This window comes from Cornus florida, unplaced genomic scaffold (assembly GCF_030987335.1).
Source record: "Cornus florida cultivar Cherokee Brave unplaced genomic scaffold, ASM3098733v1 CherokeeBrave_3.0.0_Hap2_Chr05, whole genome shotgun sequence".
NCBI classification, from domain to species: Eukaryota; Viridiplantae; Streptophyta; class Magnoliopsida; order Cornales; family Cornaceae; genus Cornus; species Cornus florida.
The window spans coordinates 89,661,488-89,680,061 of record NW_026775575.1 but is presented as its reverse complement, the minus strand read 5'-3'; the positions used below and the strand labels follow the sequence as shown (position 1 = coordinate 89,680,061).

Genomic DNA, 18,574 nt, shown 5'->3' with positions numbered 1-18,574 from the left:
TAACAGCTGAGGTATCGGTGGAGTGTTGCGAGACAAAGGAGACAGACGAATCTTCTCCGGTGGGTCTTGGGATACTTCGCCTGAGTTTCTTCACTGTCCGACGTGGAACGATAAAGAACTTTTGACCCGGAGTGAGGATCTCCTCAGGCCGGACAACAGAGTCCCATGGCCTCCGGAAAACATCAGGCCGAGCAAGCACGAAAGAGGGTTGCTTTTCCAGAATCCTAGCTGCAGGAACAGCCATGTAGTAGGACTCTACCCTGCCACCTGCATGAATGATCTTCAAAGCTTGCGACCTCTCCTCAGCCGGGGCTCGGATTGAGGCCACCGGCTTTGGAGGAACTTCGCGCCCGGAAGGAGGCTTCACTGTGCGGATACCAAAAAGTTTGTGTAGCATGTTGGGGTGACAGTTCTTTAGCGTTAGAAAGGTTTATCCACCTAGTCATGCACAGAAAACTTGAGACCTTTAATGTTTGTCAACAATCGATGAATTCAAGAGCCTGCAATGGCTTTGCTTTTGGAATTTTTCTTCAAACCGAATGTACTCAAAATGGAAGATAACATCAAAGCAGCCGTACGACAGCAAAGTCCATACATATCAGGTCCTATGTTTTCTTGTCTTGCCTGTATAGAGATGTTTCCAATCCCATAAAACGGGAACATATTTATCTTGTCTAGGTGTTGACCGCTGTCTAGTTAGCGTGTGTATTGCTCAAGTTCATAGCCCTAGATTTCGTTAACAACTAACATCCTCTGCATATTTGTTAAATGGGTCAAAGATTAATGAAAAATAGAATAAAATAAAATTGTAGCAAGAAGAGAAAATAAACATGTCACAAGCTTTTCTCCACCATCTATATACTCTCAAAAAGTACTAATGGTGTATCAGTCAACTGAAACAATTGAAAGCTGCTTTTGCTTATAACAATACCAATTACAACAGTTTTAAGTACATCCTATCTTGCTATCAAAAATCACTTTACAGGTAAGACAGCAGAGAGAGACTAGACAAAACAGGAAAGGGAAACATACCCTAGAAATCTAACCTTAGCTTCCAGAGTCCTATGAATCCTCATCAGATAAAAAGAAAAATATCGCAGGGGCGAAAATGGAAAAGGGGAAGTTTCTCGACACTCACATTAACTCTAAATATAAGTTGAACATTTAGAAAAAAATAAAAAGAAGAGATTAAAAGAAGGTGCAGTTGTGTAGGGAACCATGTACCAGCAGCAAGTAAGAGCAGATCTGCACACACCTGCCTCAACTAATAAGTTAAAATGGTCATTATTAGTTACAGGAGGATTTCACCTTTCTATATCCTCAACCAAGAAGCAATCCCGAGACACCATTGGCCAATCGCCCAATTTCTCTAGCCTCCTTCCACAGATTTACACTCGATCCCGGCCAATCTTGTATTTTTTTCTTGATGTTTTCCTCCATCTGAATTTATTGGAATCCCTACAAAGTTCCAAAATTGGGCATTGCACTTTTGTCTTGCTGGTTACAAAAGATAACAGCTCCTTTTCAATAATTATTGGGCCAGTTAATTTGTGCATGTTGAGGCTGCTGATAGACACTGGCCGTAGATCCAACCATATCAGCAGCTCCAGCCATAGTCTGAGACTGTTGTAGAAGCGGATGAACTGCTGCTGGTGTGACTGCCTGTGAAGGGTGATAGATACCAGCAAAGGTACCATGGCCAGCCTGCGTTGGCGCGAAAGTCACTTGACCTTGAGGAAGGTTGTAGAACGAACTAGCTTGCAAGCCAGAAATCTCTTGGCCTGGTGGAGTAATCCATACGGCTGAACCTTCGGTCTGCAAAACATTATGATGATGATGATGTAAAACGGCCGCTATTATAAAATGGTATCATTTATGTATTTGGGAAAGTGAAGAGGGAGGAAGAAAAGAGAATACAGCGACACATGAGCTAACTTAGCTTCAACAACAGTAAACTGAGAAACACAGAACCACAATGTGGCAGTTCAAAAGAAACTATGAAGGGCCAGCACAGTAATCTCTCACTTTCAACTCAAATAGGAAAACATAAATAACCCACAGTTTCAAAAACAAGCTGTGTCACTAAAGATTCTGAATTGAGTTGGACCTAGTACAAACATTATAAGCTGTACAAAATTAATGTGTTCATGCACAGCTCAACTGATCCATCAAAACAGTTCACAATCTGACACCCACGACCTAAATTTTTCATATCACTTGGTGCCGATGGGCCATTAAAACACTGATTGTAGATTTTGTTAATTGAATAAGCATCCAAATTGCAAAATCATAGAAATCAAAGGAAGCAAACAGAAATATAAAAATACAATAACTGTTTCAAGTAATTTAATTTCTTATCTAACTTTATTTAATGGGGATACGTTAAGCCCCCCCCACCCCCCACAAACAAAAAAACATCTAACACCAAACTATCATATGAATGTAAGAACCCCAGGTTGACAATCTTCGTTAACGCTTTTACTTAAATCAGACATTTGGATCCTATACATCTGACGATCGAAGAAAAAGAGAAAAGCTCGAGTCTGATCACAAAGAAGGGTTTCAGACTGAAGACATTTTAATTTAATTTATTATTAAATACATTTTAAGAAACATTAATATCTTATCATACACTATTACATAACAAATTATGTATCTAATGTCCAGAAAATGTCCACATACCCTACTTATGGATACGTTTCAACTAAGTCCGCATATTCTAGAATGTGGGATGCAGGAAGATCTGACAATTAGACATGTACCTACCACCCGATACACATACCCGAGTCCATGTAACATAAGAGATATTTTCATAGCACTACTTTTTGTTAACAAACAAAATAACAATATTAATCATATAAAGAAAATAAGATTCAACCTGCTGCCCAGTAACGTAGACATTACTCTCCTTGAATTGGGAAGCAGCAAGATCCTCATTAGCAGTTGAGTTACCAGCTGTCACAACTGAACTGGGACTATAACCGGTTGAGGAGGAGCCATACGGTCCATAGCTTCCGGGCACTCCAATATGGGTTGAGTTTCCAGTATTAGTTCCTGGCTTGTATTGTGAAAGTGAAAATTTGGCAGCTGCTGCTGGGGGAGCAGGATATACACTGCCAGCCTGAGGTTGCTGATGGAATGCACCATTACTTAAAAAATGGTGGATGGCTGGAGGTGGAACATAAAATGGGGAGAAATAGTGACCATATGGAATGTAGTTTGGAGGGTAATGGGGTATATGCACCCCAGTTGGTTGTCGGAAGACAGGGAGTGGTTGCTGAGTTACGGCTATTGAGTTCTGCATGACCCCAGCAGGTTGAGTTGCGAGTGGAGTCGGGCTTGCTGAAGACAAAACCATATTTCCAACCTGCAACTGGACATACATATAAGAATCAGAAGTGCAAATAATGTATTAAAGAAGAAATGTATCATGGGGATGGAAGGGATTTAAGACAACAGTAAACATAGAATATATTCTATGTCATGCTTAACATTTTTTTCCCTGGTTTCTATGATATGCTTAAAATTATAAAATCGCAATTACTTAAAGCAGAATCCCTTCCTTAAACATCCAAAGAAAGTAAATGCCAGTCAATATAATTTAAAGAGGAACCAATAGCAGCCTGCACCATCAAACATAACAGAACACCTGGAGCTTGCATAATCAATCTAAATTACTACCATGGGATGCTATCTCAGTACAGAAAGAATGTAATCCTCAAACTTAAACCAGTCTATATATCCATACTTCATGAACAGCAATGATGGAGCGCACATACTCTTAGACAGCATGATTGAAATTTGAAAAAAGAAAAAAATATATATGAATGTAAAACAGCGGAATGTGAAAATGTTTAGCAGCAGCACAATTAAAAGTTCAGCCAAGGAAAAGAAAACAAAAATTCTCAACAGAGAGAATCTCATAGAATTCCCCAAAAGATGAGAAGGTTTGGCCAATGTTAACCAAGCCAAAAGTTAGAGCAAATGTAAACATGATGTGATCCAACATTCAACCGAGTAGTACTTTATCTGCTCCAGTTGTGTACTTTTCTTATTCAAAGATTGAACAAGAGAGGATGGAGACATTCAATTTGATATTCCTAATTCCATCTCCAATTCATGTCATTCTCTCAATATTTGGCACTTTCATGCCTGCTGTCAAAAAAATCTGTTTAGGTACAAGCTTCTATTCAACTGTGACACTGGTATATGTGCGATTCTTTCAGTGTACTTGATTCAGAAGTGTTGTCTGTAGTTAATTAACTTGTGCAGTTCCATAGACAATATTTTAGCCCCCTAAGGAGTCTAAGCAAACCCCAAGAGGATAGCCAATGACAAAGCTCTCACCTCACATCTTGGAGGTCGGAGTTTGAATCCGCTTGGAGCCACCCCTGGGGAATTTTCAGGTACACGTGGGGCAAGGGGACTGCATGTACCCAGTGGTGGATTGTGGGGTGCTTTAAGAGGCCCAACACCACCATCGTCGACCAAAAAAAGAAAAGCGTTGGAGCAGAATTTTTCCAAGGTGGGCCCAGTATGTTTTACAAACACTTGTGATATTTTACCTCAAACTACTATACACAGCATAACATGGCTCAAAAGAGGAAAATCATCTAGTTGAGTCCAAGTAACCTCTCCCCTAGAGTGGTCTTTGTATTTTCACAAGGAAATTCTTGGTTCGTGCATTTATATACATCTTGCCTATGGTTTGATAATGGTGGTATGCATGTTATTTTTGTGGCCGACTGGCAAAAACATGAAGTCATTAGCAAGCCCAGTAAAATTGCTGCTAGAACAATTGTAGTTGCATCTATTATCAACAGGTATCAGAATTAGCCAAAATGTCTTAATAGAGTAACGAATTATGGCTAATGAAATACACATTAAACCTACTGAACAGAATAGCAAAATAGGATTTAGGAAGATAGTTAGAAATAGAGTATAGTTTAAACACGTTAATGCACCATATTGTAAATTCTATTACTAACAGAAGTCCTAAATACTTGTTTCCAGAGGAGACTAACTAACTCACCAAATTTTACTGAAAAACTTAACTCAAATTAACCCTGGGAAACACTGTAGAAAACTTACAAAGGCTGTGCTCTCAACCCTCAACTAATCATTCCATTTATCTATTAGTTGGTAAAGGAAAACACATTCTATCAACTAAACGGACATCGGTAGGAATTCTCATTGTGAAGAACCTTTGAAACCTTAGCCCCTAATGGTGCATAATTGATACAGGGTAAAGTGCAAAAAGAACGCATAATCCCCTTATAGTGTGAAAAGACCCCTCAATATTTTAAAGGTGCAAAGAAGAATGTGTGCCTTCAAATTACAAACATAACCTTTCACCATGTCAGCGGGTTATGCGCAATATTCATAATACAAGGTCATGTGCACTACAAGATCAATCTTATAGGGGGTTTTTTGCACTTTACTCTCGCAGTCAATGCTTGGGGAGTTATAAGCACAATTTCTATATTAACAGGGGTTTTTTGCACTGAAGAGTGCAACTTGTAATTATTTGCAATACATGAAGGTGTTAATTGCACGAAAGATAGTTCGCCGGGGGAGACCGGGGCGCAGCACTCTTTCTACATTATCGGGGAGGGCTTTTGCATTTTACCCTTGATTATAGTTAATAATGACAAACAAGTCAAGGACATAGAAATAAAAACGTGAAAAATACAACCTATACATTATAGCAACCCCTCCCTCTCAAGTTTGAGATTTTAAGATGCACTTGGCTTTTCTAGCGAATTCTATAGTACAATGATTAGTTGGGTAAAATATTTGCCACAATTTTAGATTAAAAGAGTCTTGCCAAATTTCCATTATGTGAAAATGGAAGAATGTGCAAACGGCAAAGTATAATTTGGATGCAATTAGTAGTAATTATTTTGCCTCAGGAAGGAAAAAAATTTCAGTGAATTGACATGTATGACTAGACTGATGACTGACAATAACTGCACTTTGGATCACAAGATGGACATATATGCATAAGTATGATTATAACTTTTATTCCTTAAAAACAATGAAGAATGGAGAACTATCACATTAAAGGTAGTCAGGTAATTATAGTTTGAATTATAATTACTGCAATGATGATGGAAAATGCTGACAGGGTAAAAGGGCAAATCCAGTGCACGAGGATCCCACCACCATTGCGGGGTCCAAGGAGGGTCAGATGTATGCAGCCTTACCTCCGCATGCGGAGAGGCTGTTTCTTTGCTTCTAACCCGTGCCTCCAAGTGACAATGGAGCAACCTTACACATAAACGTCTAAAACATACAAAGCTTAGTTAGTCAACTTCAACAATCCTTTAGAGTGAGACTATGAACTCAAACATTTTCAATCAAATAAATTCCACCTAATACTTTACTCAATCCTTTTATGATTTATTACTCTCTATAACCATCTCAAATCCTTACAATCCACCTCCAATGATACATATAGATAAGTATTTGAATATACACAGTCTGGCACCACTACATTCCAACTCTGTTATGTGGCTTCATGTTCAATCAATATTTTCTTCATTTAGATCCATTTCAGACATCACCAAGGTCTCAATTGTTTGGGTGGCATCTCTATAAATCTCCGTTTTGTCGAAGAGACCAGCATCACATACAAGGTCAATAGGCAACATAATCCAACTTCTTTGGCATCCTTTCCAGACCAATGCATGGCTAAATCTATTGTCACGGGTAGTCCATGCTGTACCATCTTCATACTACACATCTCCAATTGGCATGCATTGCCACCGAGGCAGTAACAATGGCAAAAACATTGGTTTTAGTTAAACTCTGTGTTTCTTATATTGATGACCTTTGACATTCATATAGCCTCGCTAATCAGATAGACATACCCAGATATCAAGCCAGTTCGATAAGCACAACCAACAACAAAGATCATTTAAATGTGACAATCAATTATTCAGTTATACCCAGATGGTCATCAATCTGGGCAGTCATAAAAAGGCAGCCTAGAAGTGGTTTGTTCGTCACACCCATAGTATCTATATGGGGAGGATCACTGACATGCTATGTATTCAAGACTAACAATTGGTCCATCCAACAAAGGTATTCTAGAACATAAGTTAATTTAATTGAAAACAACAGCAACCAATCCAACATTTTCAAAAAACCAAAAGGTGTCATACTAGAAGTGACTGATGACAGAACGAACTAAAAACCTCACCTGTGGATCGTTTACCAATATCCTTCCTAGGGGTTCTCAATGTGAATATTACCATTTTGAGCTACACAAAGAATGCATGGATAAACCTGCATGCGTTTTAAAATGACACACACAAATCCTGCACAGGAACCCCAAAAATCCTTCAATGGAGAACACGACCAGCAGGTACCATTTTTACATGAACTATGGGAAATACCGAGGAAATTTTTTTAATCGCATGGCACAAAGTAATGAGCTTCTTCATCAGAATATGACAATATGCACCTCAATATTAAGAACTTCAGCTAACAAACAACATTTTACGACTAATCTCCCCGACACAAAATGTTTATGTCAAATAATAGTGCAAACCTCCTAAGGTTTCAAATTTAACAGTGGCTAAAAAGTTGCAAGAGTTTGATGTGTGCAAACCTCTTGAGGAGACGGGGAACTCTGTGAAGATAACATTGCAACATTCCCATTGTATTTGGTCGCAACTCCAGGTGAATGGAAAGGGGAAATGCGGCCCTCACCATCAGCACCAGACCTATAAAACTGGGCATAGTAGCTTGTTGGATCAAGTGGTTGTGGAACCTATACAAAAATAAATGATAGCCCAAATATCCTTGTAAGCGAACTTAAAAAAATAAAAAACATAAATCATATTACATATTTTACCAGCATGATTAAGTTGCAGATATAGAGAATTTTATGGATAAACAACAAACAACACAAAAGACCTGATAATGAAAGACTTACAATAAAGCTTGGAAGGCGAGAACCATCGCGTGCTTGAGTCTCTGAGTTCTCAAATGGTGCAAGCTGGCTATTGAGCAGTGGTGGCATGAAACCAAAACTGTAGTTAGGAGAAGTATGGACCACTGGATATTGATTGCTTCCAGGTGGCAATGCAGTCTCTTGTTTTGACTCACTGTACTCCGGGACTGCACGGGATGAAACATTGCCCTCAGTAGACGATAAATTTCCTGGTAGATGTGTAGGTGATTGGGGATGATCAGGATAATCTCCATCTTCGGCGGTTGCCAATTCATTTTGATTGCTGAATCCAGTATTCCAGTGACAAGTATTAAAATGTCAAAATGCAATACGTAAACCGTATGAGTATGCACAAAATATATCAGCGTTCAGTAGCAGAATGCTCAACCATATAACATTGGACAAACCTTGTGTTATAAACAGCAAACTAGGATAGAAAATACCAGCATAGGCTCAAAAAATCCAGTAAGACATTCCATTCTGGCCTTGTTTGCCCCTCAACCTAGATTTTTTTTTAAGGCAAACCCCCCCCCCCCCCCCCCCCCCCCCCCCCCCCCCCAAAACACCCACACCCCAGAAAGCTCGCATCTTTTTTAGTTGGAAAAACCAGTTAGCTCCATTATACCGAAGAAAAAAATGTAATTTTCACAAGTAAACTAAGTTCCTATGTGGAAACTCAGTTCTTTATGTCCCCTGCATAACAACCATGCGATGTATTGGAGTTCACTGAACAAAGGCCTACCAACAGCCTAGCACTGGGAGACAGCTCAAATCTAAGTATTCAATGTATGAAGCAATGAATTATAATCAATAGAAGTTCAAATTGTTGTTGTGAACTCAAAAATGCTCATACAAAGGCCATATTTATAGTCCCATACAAAAATATCGCTGTTGGAAGCATTTAATCTGCGAAGGGACAGTTGAACTAGCCGACAGATTTTGAATTTCGAACAAAGTAGTTGACTGATTCAAAAAGCATTCTACTTTTTAAGAGTAATCAAATCAGATGTTTATTAATTTATTTATATTTCCTTCATCAGCCACCATATATCATTCCTCCAAACAGCCAATTACACAGACCAAATTCACGAGGACATTACATCTGAGATGGTAACTCCATTGTATCACATGTATATCATGTGACTGTTCAACGCTAGCTTACAGTTCTGATCATGTATCAAAAAGTATTTGAAATTTCCTCATCATGACAACAACTTTAGTAATTGATAAAATATTAGTTAATAACTACTGCTAATATTATTGTTATGGCAAGGGATATTTATTCTTGACAGCCAATAGAAAAGACTAATGAGTAGATCATGTACCAGCAAGCATACAAGCTTCATGATGATGACAAGGGTTTTCTTAATTACCAAATAATGATAATTTATAAGTACTGCTAATAGCAATCACTACGACAAGGGATTTTTATTCTCAACAGCCCATCTAAAATACAAAGGAGTAACAATATTCCTTGTCTTTGACAGAACCAAAAACAAAGAATCCGGAAATGATGGAATTCTAATTTTTAAAATATTTAGAACTCTTCCCCCATGGTTTCTTACATCCCACGAGACAAGTGAAGGTTATTCAGTATTTCCTAGCTCAAATGAGAAAAATAAATAAATAAATCCATTGTCCTAGGCTCTTAGCACATAATTACCAAGCATCAAACCTTAATCAGCAAATAGAAAATATATATACACTATCACAAACCTTGAGGACTGCTCCACAGTTTCTTCAATCCCCTCAGAAGTTTCAGAAAGAGGCGTAGGGCTCTTATCAGTGTCGGGATGATTGTTATAGCTTGTGCTTAAGCCAAAACTAGCATCAAAACTTCCAAAACAGAATCCAAGTTTTTCAGCTTCTGGGACATGTATATGATTTGGGATGATAACATGTTGAGTATCTGAAATATGTAACTCATCTAGCTTCCTATGCAGTTTTGCAGTGGTTTCCTTTGTATCAAGGACGCCCAATACAGAATGTGACTCAGTACTAGTTTCCACTGTAGTGGGGACCTCAGATGAACAAGCTGCTTGAGATCCTAGAGCAGGATTAGGGTTTGTTGGCTTCGGTTTCCACTCCTTACTAGGGCCAACTGTGGAAAACAAAGGAATCATTAACTGTTTATGGACCTTGTGTATGACATTAAAATATGGTAAAGCAAAGGAATCATATATTAACTAGACTCAAAACAAAGGAAAAATATATTAACTAGAATTCTGTTTAACTCCCTTCTTTAATAAACTAAATGTACCCTTAAGCTTCCTCACATTACTGTATTTAGCTGTATTTTCCTATCAATTTTTAAATGTTCTCCTTTCATAGTTATGATAAAATCGGAGTATATAGCTGAAGATGGAAGAGGGTCTCAATTTTTAGTTGTTTGCCAAAATGTGTGCCCAGGATGAACTTTAAAATTCAGCAGAAAATGTGACTGGCAAGAAAAAGGTACCATTGAATGCAGGACTGGATCAATGTCTAAAAGATTCAGATGGCTCAGCACATTTTAGCATTTATGAGAACTTTAAAAAAAATGACCAGAGGAGGAGGGCAACAATAAAATAACCAAGGTGGAGGAAGATGTCATATTCATCGTAAAGTGATGTGCTACTAATTTCCCAATTTGTACTATTTAGATATTAACTCAAACCCTCATAGAGGATCCTAGAAAAGACATGTTCACTTCCAAACATCTCCAAGATACCCAACATAATAAAAACAGCAACAGCATACAAGTTATATAGGATCTTGTTTAATATAAAATCAATAGATAAGAGATGTGTACCTTTTTGAGGTCCGATAGCTTGTTGAGACCGACCATGGTAATTAGACGAAGGCTTAATAATAGAAGAGCCAACATGAATAGAAGATGTAGGTTGTGCAGACTCTGAAAGTTGATTCTTTATAATTCTCTGAGATTTGCTTGGCATCTTTCCTTGCATGAAGGAGCTTTGAACCTCGGAAGCTTCTATTTCAATCATTAACAAAACAAACATCAGAACCTACTACACCAATCCAACAAAAAATAATCAAAATCAAAAACTTTGTTCCAGCAAAACAAATATATGTTTGTTTCATCACAAGGCAAAAGAATGTCTAGCCAAATGAAATTTGCCAAGTCCTAACCGACAGTTGATTTGCTCTCTGCAGGGATAACCGAAATATGTTCCGCTGGAGTTCGCTGGCTTCCCATTTCACGTTTAATTGTACCCGCAGTACCAGGGATCCGTGAATCCTGAGATGGAACCAGCACTGGATCTGATACTGAAAAATATTCTCCGGACAGCTGTGCTGGATTCATAGAAGCTGAGCTGTTGCTTGAGCTTGCTGTGAGCTGCCCATGTGTGTCCCCTGTTCCAAAATCAGTGGTGGAGTTTTCCTTTGCATCAAGGGGGGGCGGAAGTGGTGGTGGACAACTCTCTTCAGATTTGTTCACCAAAATTCCTGCGGATGAATGGGCAGCATGTACAACACCAGTATTTCCAGAAACTACACCAGTGGGACCATTGATCATGACAGTTACAGTGCTGCAAAAAATTAGAATGTATAGTTACTAAATAAGTGACCGCATACAATTAAAAACTATATTTTAGATGCAAAAGGACTTGACAATTTTAAAGAGGGTCAGATCAGGGTGCGTAGCTACTAAATAATTGGACCCCATACGATTAAAAACTATAGTTTAGATGCAAAAGGTCTTGACAATTTCAAAGAGGGTCAGATCAGGTTGCAACTTAACACAAACATTGAACAAAATCTATTGCAAGCAGTGTCACCTTTCATTGGGAGTGATTTCTTTATTTTTTGTCTCCTGGGAGATAGGCAAGGATGAGATACCAACACCCTTCTCTGAAACTTGATTGATTCCATTTTCCTTTCCAGGACTAGAATTTTTGCCACCAGCAGCATCTGACAAGAGAAGCATATGAAACAAAAACAGCTGATGTACACACAAACACACGCACATATATGAAAAATATGAATGATATGGAAATGTTAAAAATTTTATTGTATCCAGCAAAAAGCTGAAATTAGATAATATCATGTTTAACAAAAAGTGATGAGTAAATGCAAGATGAACAAATTCTGAGTTAAAAGGCGAGAAAATCCAGGGAACATAAATCCTTAACAATTGCGGCATCAAAAGAGTGGTTTACCATGAGGTGTGTAGCGAGGTGAATAGTTCCCCCGCCCAGCCCTACTCCCTCGCCCCTGCATGCCAGGCTTCCACCTTGATTCTGCAGACTCTTTGTTGTTCGAATTCTGCAAGAATATAGACAATATAGACACTTAATTAAAATACTTTATAAGTATTGTACTTATTTTTTTGCTTTTGAAACAATGGTGAAAATTATTCTCTTTCAGTGAGATTTAATATCAAAAAAATAAAAATAATAAATAAGAGAAAAGGAAATGTTATTGACTACAACAAGCACTACTGCACTAGTTAAAAAGATCATGTTCTTTTGAGGAAGGTGGGTCAATAATAACAAGAGAAGGAAAAAATGTTAAATCTTTATTCTAAAATTAATAGTTGATTGGGAGAATAAAGAATGGTGGAAGAAAAAGGCTCTACAATAATCACTGTAAAGGGCAGGGACATGAGAAATAAATACAATATTAACAGCGATGAAATTGATGTTATGAAATTGATGTATTCTCATATTGGGGCTATGAAATTGATGCAACAAAAAATCATTCTAACAAGCCTGCGGAAGAAGGTACAGCCTAAGAGCAACGACTTTGTGCAAAATAATGACAAAAGTTAGGTTTGTCTCCAATCTTTCAATACCAACACCCACATAGGACTAGTAGTGTGAACTGGTCTTTTTAGAATATGAAGCTGTCGTGACTATTTATTAGTGTCAAATAAATCAGCAAACAAGGAACTTTAACTACTAAAAATAAAGTCCAAGAATGTGATTTTCGATTTTGGCCAAAAAAAATTGTAGTTCTTAATTGAAGTCGCATTCCACATGCACTATAGAACACTTCTTCCTGTCGACAAATGGCATATTGATAATTAGTTATTTACCAAAAAGAAAATGTTACATTAGCTGACATGACACACAATTCTAAGTCATGTCCAACACTAGGGAGTTCCCCAAACCAAAAAACAAGTACTGAAGTACAAGGGTGTTTTTTCTGAACAATGGTTTATACTCTTCTCTAAGTAACTTATAAGCTAATATTTTCATCACTGTATTGCTTTATGGTTCTTCTACATGCATATATATGCTTAGGCATAGAAATTATATATGCTAAAATTACTAAATTCACAAACACATATAGCCAAGTCCCTGTGAGAGGATTTTTGACATGGTATTGCCATGTCCAACATCTCATGTCAATGTGGAAGCATGAGACACGTGTCTGTGTTTGCAATTTTATAGCAGATGTACTAATGGAAGAAATTTGTGCATTCACCAATATGAACTGCACAACTTACGGTTCCACCGACAACTTGTAGAATAATCTTACCTCTTTCCTCCTGTCGCGTTTCCTTTTGACCTCATGAAATGTATCTGTAAAACCAAAATATACACTTGTTATCATAAAATTAAAACAAAAAATAGAGGAGGACCATCAAATACATCACTTAATCCTAGATGGAAATACTTATGAGCAATCTAAATGGAGATAACAAAATGAAGTTGCAGATTGACTAGTAGCGAGACAGAGAGAGGTAGTGGAACAGGAAGGGATGGGATTATAGCTGAAAAACCATTAACACTTGACAACTGTTCACTCAAAGCGGAACCAATAGCTCGGAGGAAAAAGGCAAAAAAAAATGTGGAAAACTAATCCAGAGCAAGCTTTTAAAGTCAACAATTCAAATTTAATTGCACGAATGTAGTATAGTGCTATAGTTATAACATGATGATGACAACTAACCAAAACCTGCAAAATAACCCCAATTATCACAACTACCACTTTGAACACACTGCTTAGCATACTTTTGGACGATAGACAAGTCTTACTCGCAATTAAGCAAAGAAAAAAGTCTCACTTGCAAGTTGCAACAGCTTATGGCAGTTTTCTAGTCTTAAAGAGTTCATAAGATGTAAAGTTTATTGACAAGAGTAACATTATCCGAAACAAATATAACCAGCATTACAACCACGATAGTGAAATAATATCTAAAATCCAATCTTGTATCCAACATTGAGAATATGATTATCCAAAGTTTAACAACTTGCAGTCCTGAAAATAATATTTTTTAAAAATAAAAAATGACCCAATTTCAGCTGTGGGGAAAAAAAATCTAAAGGACACCTTTTTAGAAAGAAAAAAAATAAATAAATAAGAGGTAACGCTTAACCCTACAAAAAGTACATCAACAGTAAAAACTCATCAATTTAATCCACTGAAACCAGCCATTCATTATAATGAAAACATATCAAATCATGTCCCAAGCTGAAGAACACTAAATCAATTAATCCACCAAACACAGATCACAACCCGTGATGATGAAAAATCAAGATCAAACCCAAAAAAAACACCACATAGAACTCAACGAAATGAAGAAGCAAGGAAAGAGAGAGCAAACCCTGAAGGAGGAGCTTCTGGGCGGTCTCGTTAGGATCCATAGAACACTCTTTGAGCATTGCATATATCTCCTCTTCACTGTGATTGCCCGTGATCTCCTTAATGTTCTGGATCATCTTGCGAACACTGCTTGGAATTGAAACCCTGGCTCCACTGCTCATGTTTGTATGGGCAAATATAGCTGCCTATATATGTGTGTGATATACTGATATGATATAGAGAGAGAAATAGAGGGAGAGAGCAAAATTTAGCGAGAGAAATAGAGATAATGATGAGAAGGTTTGGGAGATGAACTGTGATTGCTTTTATGAATGAAATGGTGGAGATGGGAAGAGTAGATTCGCGAGGGGTTTGAATTTGATCTGATGCCAGGTTTAGAGAGAGAATGAGAAGAGAGAGAGCAGAGGGGGAAGGAGGGGAGCAAATGGGAGTGTCTTGGGAGTGTAGGGCTTTGTTTTTTTTTTTTTCCTTCTTACTCTTTTTCTCCTTTTCTTTTTTCCTTTTGTTTTTCTTTCTTTTTGGTTGAGCTCCTTTTAAACCTTTATTATTGACCTTTTTTCTAAGGTCTTTTATTAGGGTGAACTGTCATTCGTTAAACTTTAAAATAAAAATATTTATTGATGTCTTAAAATGTACAGTAGTAGTTAAAATTTACGTTGATAGTTATTGTTGAATGAGCTTTAAAACTATAAAAAGTTAATCATGAAGTGACTCAAATTTAATTCACCAAATTTGTTACTGTATATTGTGTAAGGAACTTGTGGAACTATACAATGGTATATTTTGGGAATCTAAATACTCTTGGAATTACACGTATGAGTTACTTGTATACCTAAATATACATTTATTAATCAACAGAGATAGCCTAACAGTATTTTATCGCCTTGTAAAATAGAAAGGAGAATTCAAGTATGTCTCTCCCTCTCTTTTTCTCTCTCACATGCACGTGTTTATAAGTATATTTCATTCATTAAACTTACACTTTTGTAGTCTAAAGTGAAAGACGAAGGTTTAAGTCCTATAACCAGACCATAATCTAATGGTATCTCTTATCTTTTAAATTTGACAATATACAAGTCTTGAAAATAATTTGAATGATTATTTCTCACTTTTCACGATTTGAATGATTATTTCTCTCTTTCATCACATGTGCATGTTTATACGCACATTTTATTATATATATACATGTCTTTGAACTGAATGTAAATGGTTAGTTCTCTATTTTCATCATATGTGCATGTTTGTATGCACATTTCATCCATATACATGTTTTGAAATGAATGTGAATGGTTAGTTCTCTATTTTCATCATATGTGCATATTTCTCTATTTTCATCACATGTGTATGTTTTGTATACACATTTCATTCATTAAACGTACACATTTGTAATTTAGACATGGTTTAATAAGTATATCTTCTTGTTTAAAATAAAGGTGGAGGATTCAAATATTTTCAATAACACTATGATTGTTATTTGTTAAGACAATAAATAAAACAAATATTGGATCCTCAAAAACGATGGTGCATTGATTGTTTGAATTGAGATGGTGCCCTTTTTTTGTATATATATGTATCCGTTTGATTTAATTTTGTTGTTAATTTTAGTTCTAACACTTGGGATAATTTAGGAACTATAACTTGATTTTTCAGTTTATCTGTTAAGATTTTGTATGTGTAGAGCATGTGTTGTTATATTGATTGTATTTCTTTGCAAATAATTGAAATATTACTCCCAAAATAAAGTCTCATATAGTGTATTGAGATCTAAACTACTCTATGTAACAATTAAAAAATTAAAAAATTAAAAAAATAAAAAAAAGAAGAAGAAGAGGAGAGCAAATAATTAGAGGTTTTCGCATGCCACGTTCATCTATACAACAATAATAAAATAAATAAATACGAGTACATTTCAAGCTTAATTGTCTTGCATAATAGCACAGCTTGTTTATGCAGATTTTTTGAGAGCTATATAATGAAAAAAATTAAGATTATTTGAATTAAATTTAAAAAATAAAAATAAAAATCTAGGTAATTTTTAATAATCAGTAAACAAGGTTTTCAAAATTTGTTGTTAACTTTAAAATTATTATGAAAATGACCAAAACAAAAGCTAATATATTTATTATTAATCAAGGTAAGTTAACAACAAAATAGTAATTCGATCCTAGCCTAATAGAGTAATTTAAGATTGATTCTAATAAGGATAGGTATAAGATACGTCCCGATGAAACAAAATAAATTAATATATTTCGGTGTTATTTAATAACATAATTCAATATTTATTATTAATCTTTTGATGCTAACACACACGCGCTCACACACAAGAGTTGATATTAGCGTTCCACGAAAGACCACATACACTGTCATTTTTTGATACTTGAAATGATAAAAATAACCTTCTACACATTTTTCTATCCCTATTATCTCTCCTCCTTTTTACTCGATTTCTCTATCTTTCTTCCATTGATAACTGTAAAGGTATATACGTTTATGTTTGATTACATTCAGAATTGCTAAGTTAACAAACACATTCAACACGGTTAATATATTTAGAAATTTTAATTCGTTATTTTCTGTCAATTCTGGAATTGGAATGAATACATTCAAAATTGCTAATTTAATACATTCAAAATTTCTAATTTAACAACTAACATTTAGCCAGAATTCATAAAACCAATAAAATTTAACCATTGTAAATCAATAAAAAATAAGAATCATCTAATAAATTAATAAAGATAATTAAGAGTGGATTGTAACTTCTAAGTGATTTGGACTTCAACCCGTGACCAAACCGTATTTTTATGATTTTACAAATTTGGAATCGTGACCGAACCAACCCCTTAGCAAACCAAACTGTCCGGTCCGGTTTGAATTTGTCAATTTGATCGGTTTTTTCTGCACCCTCACAACTGAATTACTTTTATCCTAAATCACTTTTATCTCCCTAAAATAATGTGAATAGACAGAAGAAATTTAGGATAAAAGTTGAAAAAAAAATAATAATAAATAAATAAATGGTGGAAAATTAGAGGGAAAGAATGGGGGAGCAAATGCATCATGCATCCATTGCCATTGACGACGAATATGAGAAAATATTGGAACAAAAGAGGTGTTGATCTAATAGGAAGTTCAGAGGCCTATAACATTATACTTTGTAGTTTATGATCGATAAAACTCTAATTGTTTGTTTAAGTTTTTTTTTTTTCTTTCCCTTCTAAATTGACAATCACAATCATAATAAAATAAAATAAAATAAAGACATTGAGACATTTTATTTCTTTTGCCCACAGTGATATTGATGAGATCTAACTCTTAAGAGAGATACGAAGAAAGAGGAGAGATAAGACAAAGGATGAAAAATAAAAAGACGAAGAAAGCAATTCAAAAAGTGAGAAGATAGCGATATTACAGAGTTTTATGATAATTAAGAAGTTTGGGGTTATATATATATATATATATATATTATAAAATAATAGAAGTGGAGCGCCTAAAGTTTTTGTGGATCGCTAATATCATCACCCTATATTTATTTATATATTTATTATTAGTGAAGGAAAGCTAATGACAAAATAAGAATTGACCCTAACTTAAAAGAGTAATCTCAAACTCATTCCAATAATGATGGCTATAGGGAAGGTTCCAACAAAAAATATATTTAGGTGTTATTTAATAACCGAATTTAATATTTAGTGATATATTTATTTTTAATAATGCTTAGGTGCTAATATATTTATTATTAATCAAGATAAGTTAACGACAAAATAATAGTTGGATCCTAACCTGGCAAAATAATCTCAAACTTATTCCAATAAAAACAGGTTTAGGTCACTGATAAAACAAAATAAATTAACATTAGGTGTTATTTAATATAACCAAAATAAATATTTAATTATATTAACAGTGGCGGATTCAAGGGGGGCTTGGGTGGGCTTAAGCCCCCCCCCCAAAAAAAAATTTTTTTTTTTAGTATAGGTATATTTAGCCCAATGTTTTAAAAAAGAAAAAAATTAGTAGTAGTAGTATTAGCTTTCCAATTTTAACCCATCCAAACAAGCCCAA

The 18,574-nt window shown here is 35.7% G+C and overlaps 1 protein-coding gene across 2 annotated transcripts; it reads right to left on the bottom strand.

The window, feature by feature from the left end:
* Positions 1 to 894: 894 nt before the first annotated feature.
* On the bottom strand, positions 895 to 15,079 carry LOC132307506 (GBF-interacting protein 1-like). 2 transcript variants are annotated; one of them, XM_059805296.1, is made up of 11 exons: positions 14,517 to 15,079; positions 13,448 to 13,491; positions 12,124 to 12,229; positions 11,743 to 11,875; positions 11,093 to 11,493; positions 10,752 to 10,934; positions 9,677 to 10,061; positions 7,943 to 8,243; positions 7,616 to 7,777; positions 2,879 to 3,367; positions 895 to 1,815 (listed from the first exon to the last, which is right to left on the bottom strand). In XM_059805296.1, the coding sequence occupies exons 1-11, from the start codon at positions 14,674 to 14,676 to the stop codon at positions 1,525 to 1,527; spliced, it is 2,655 nt and encodes an 884-aa protein (XP_059661279.1). In that variant the 5' UTR covers positions 14,677 to 15,079; the 3' UTR covers positions 895 to 1,524. The 2 variants fall into 2 exon arrangements, with proteins under 2 accessions (XP_059661279.1, XP_059661278.1); XM_059805295.1 differs by having other exon boundaries at positions 2,879 to 3,373; positions 14,517 to 15,078.
* Positions 15,080 to 18,574: the final 3,495 nt, after the last annotated feature.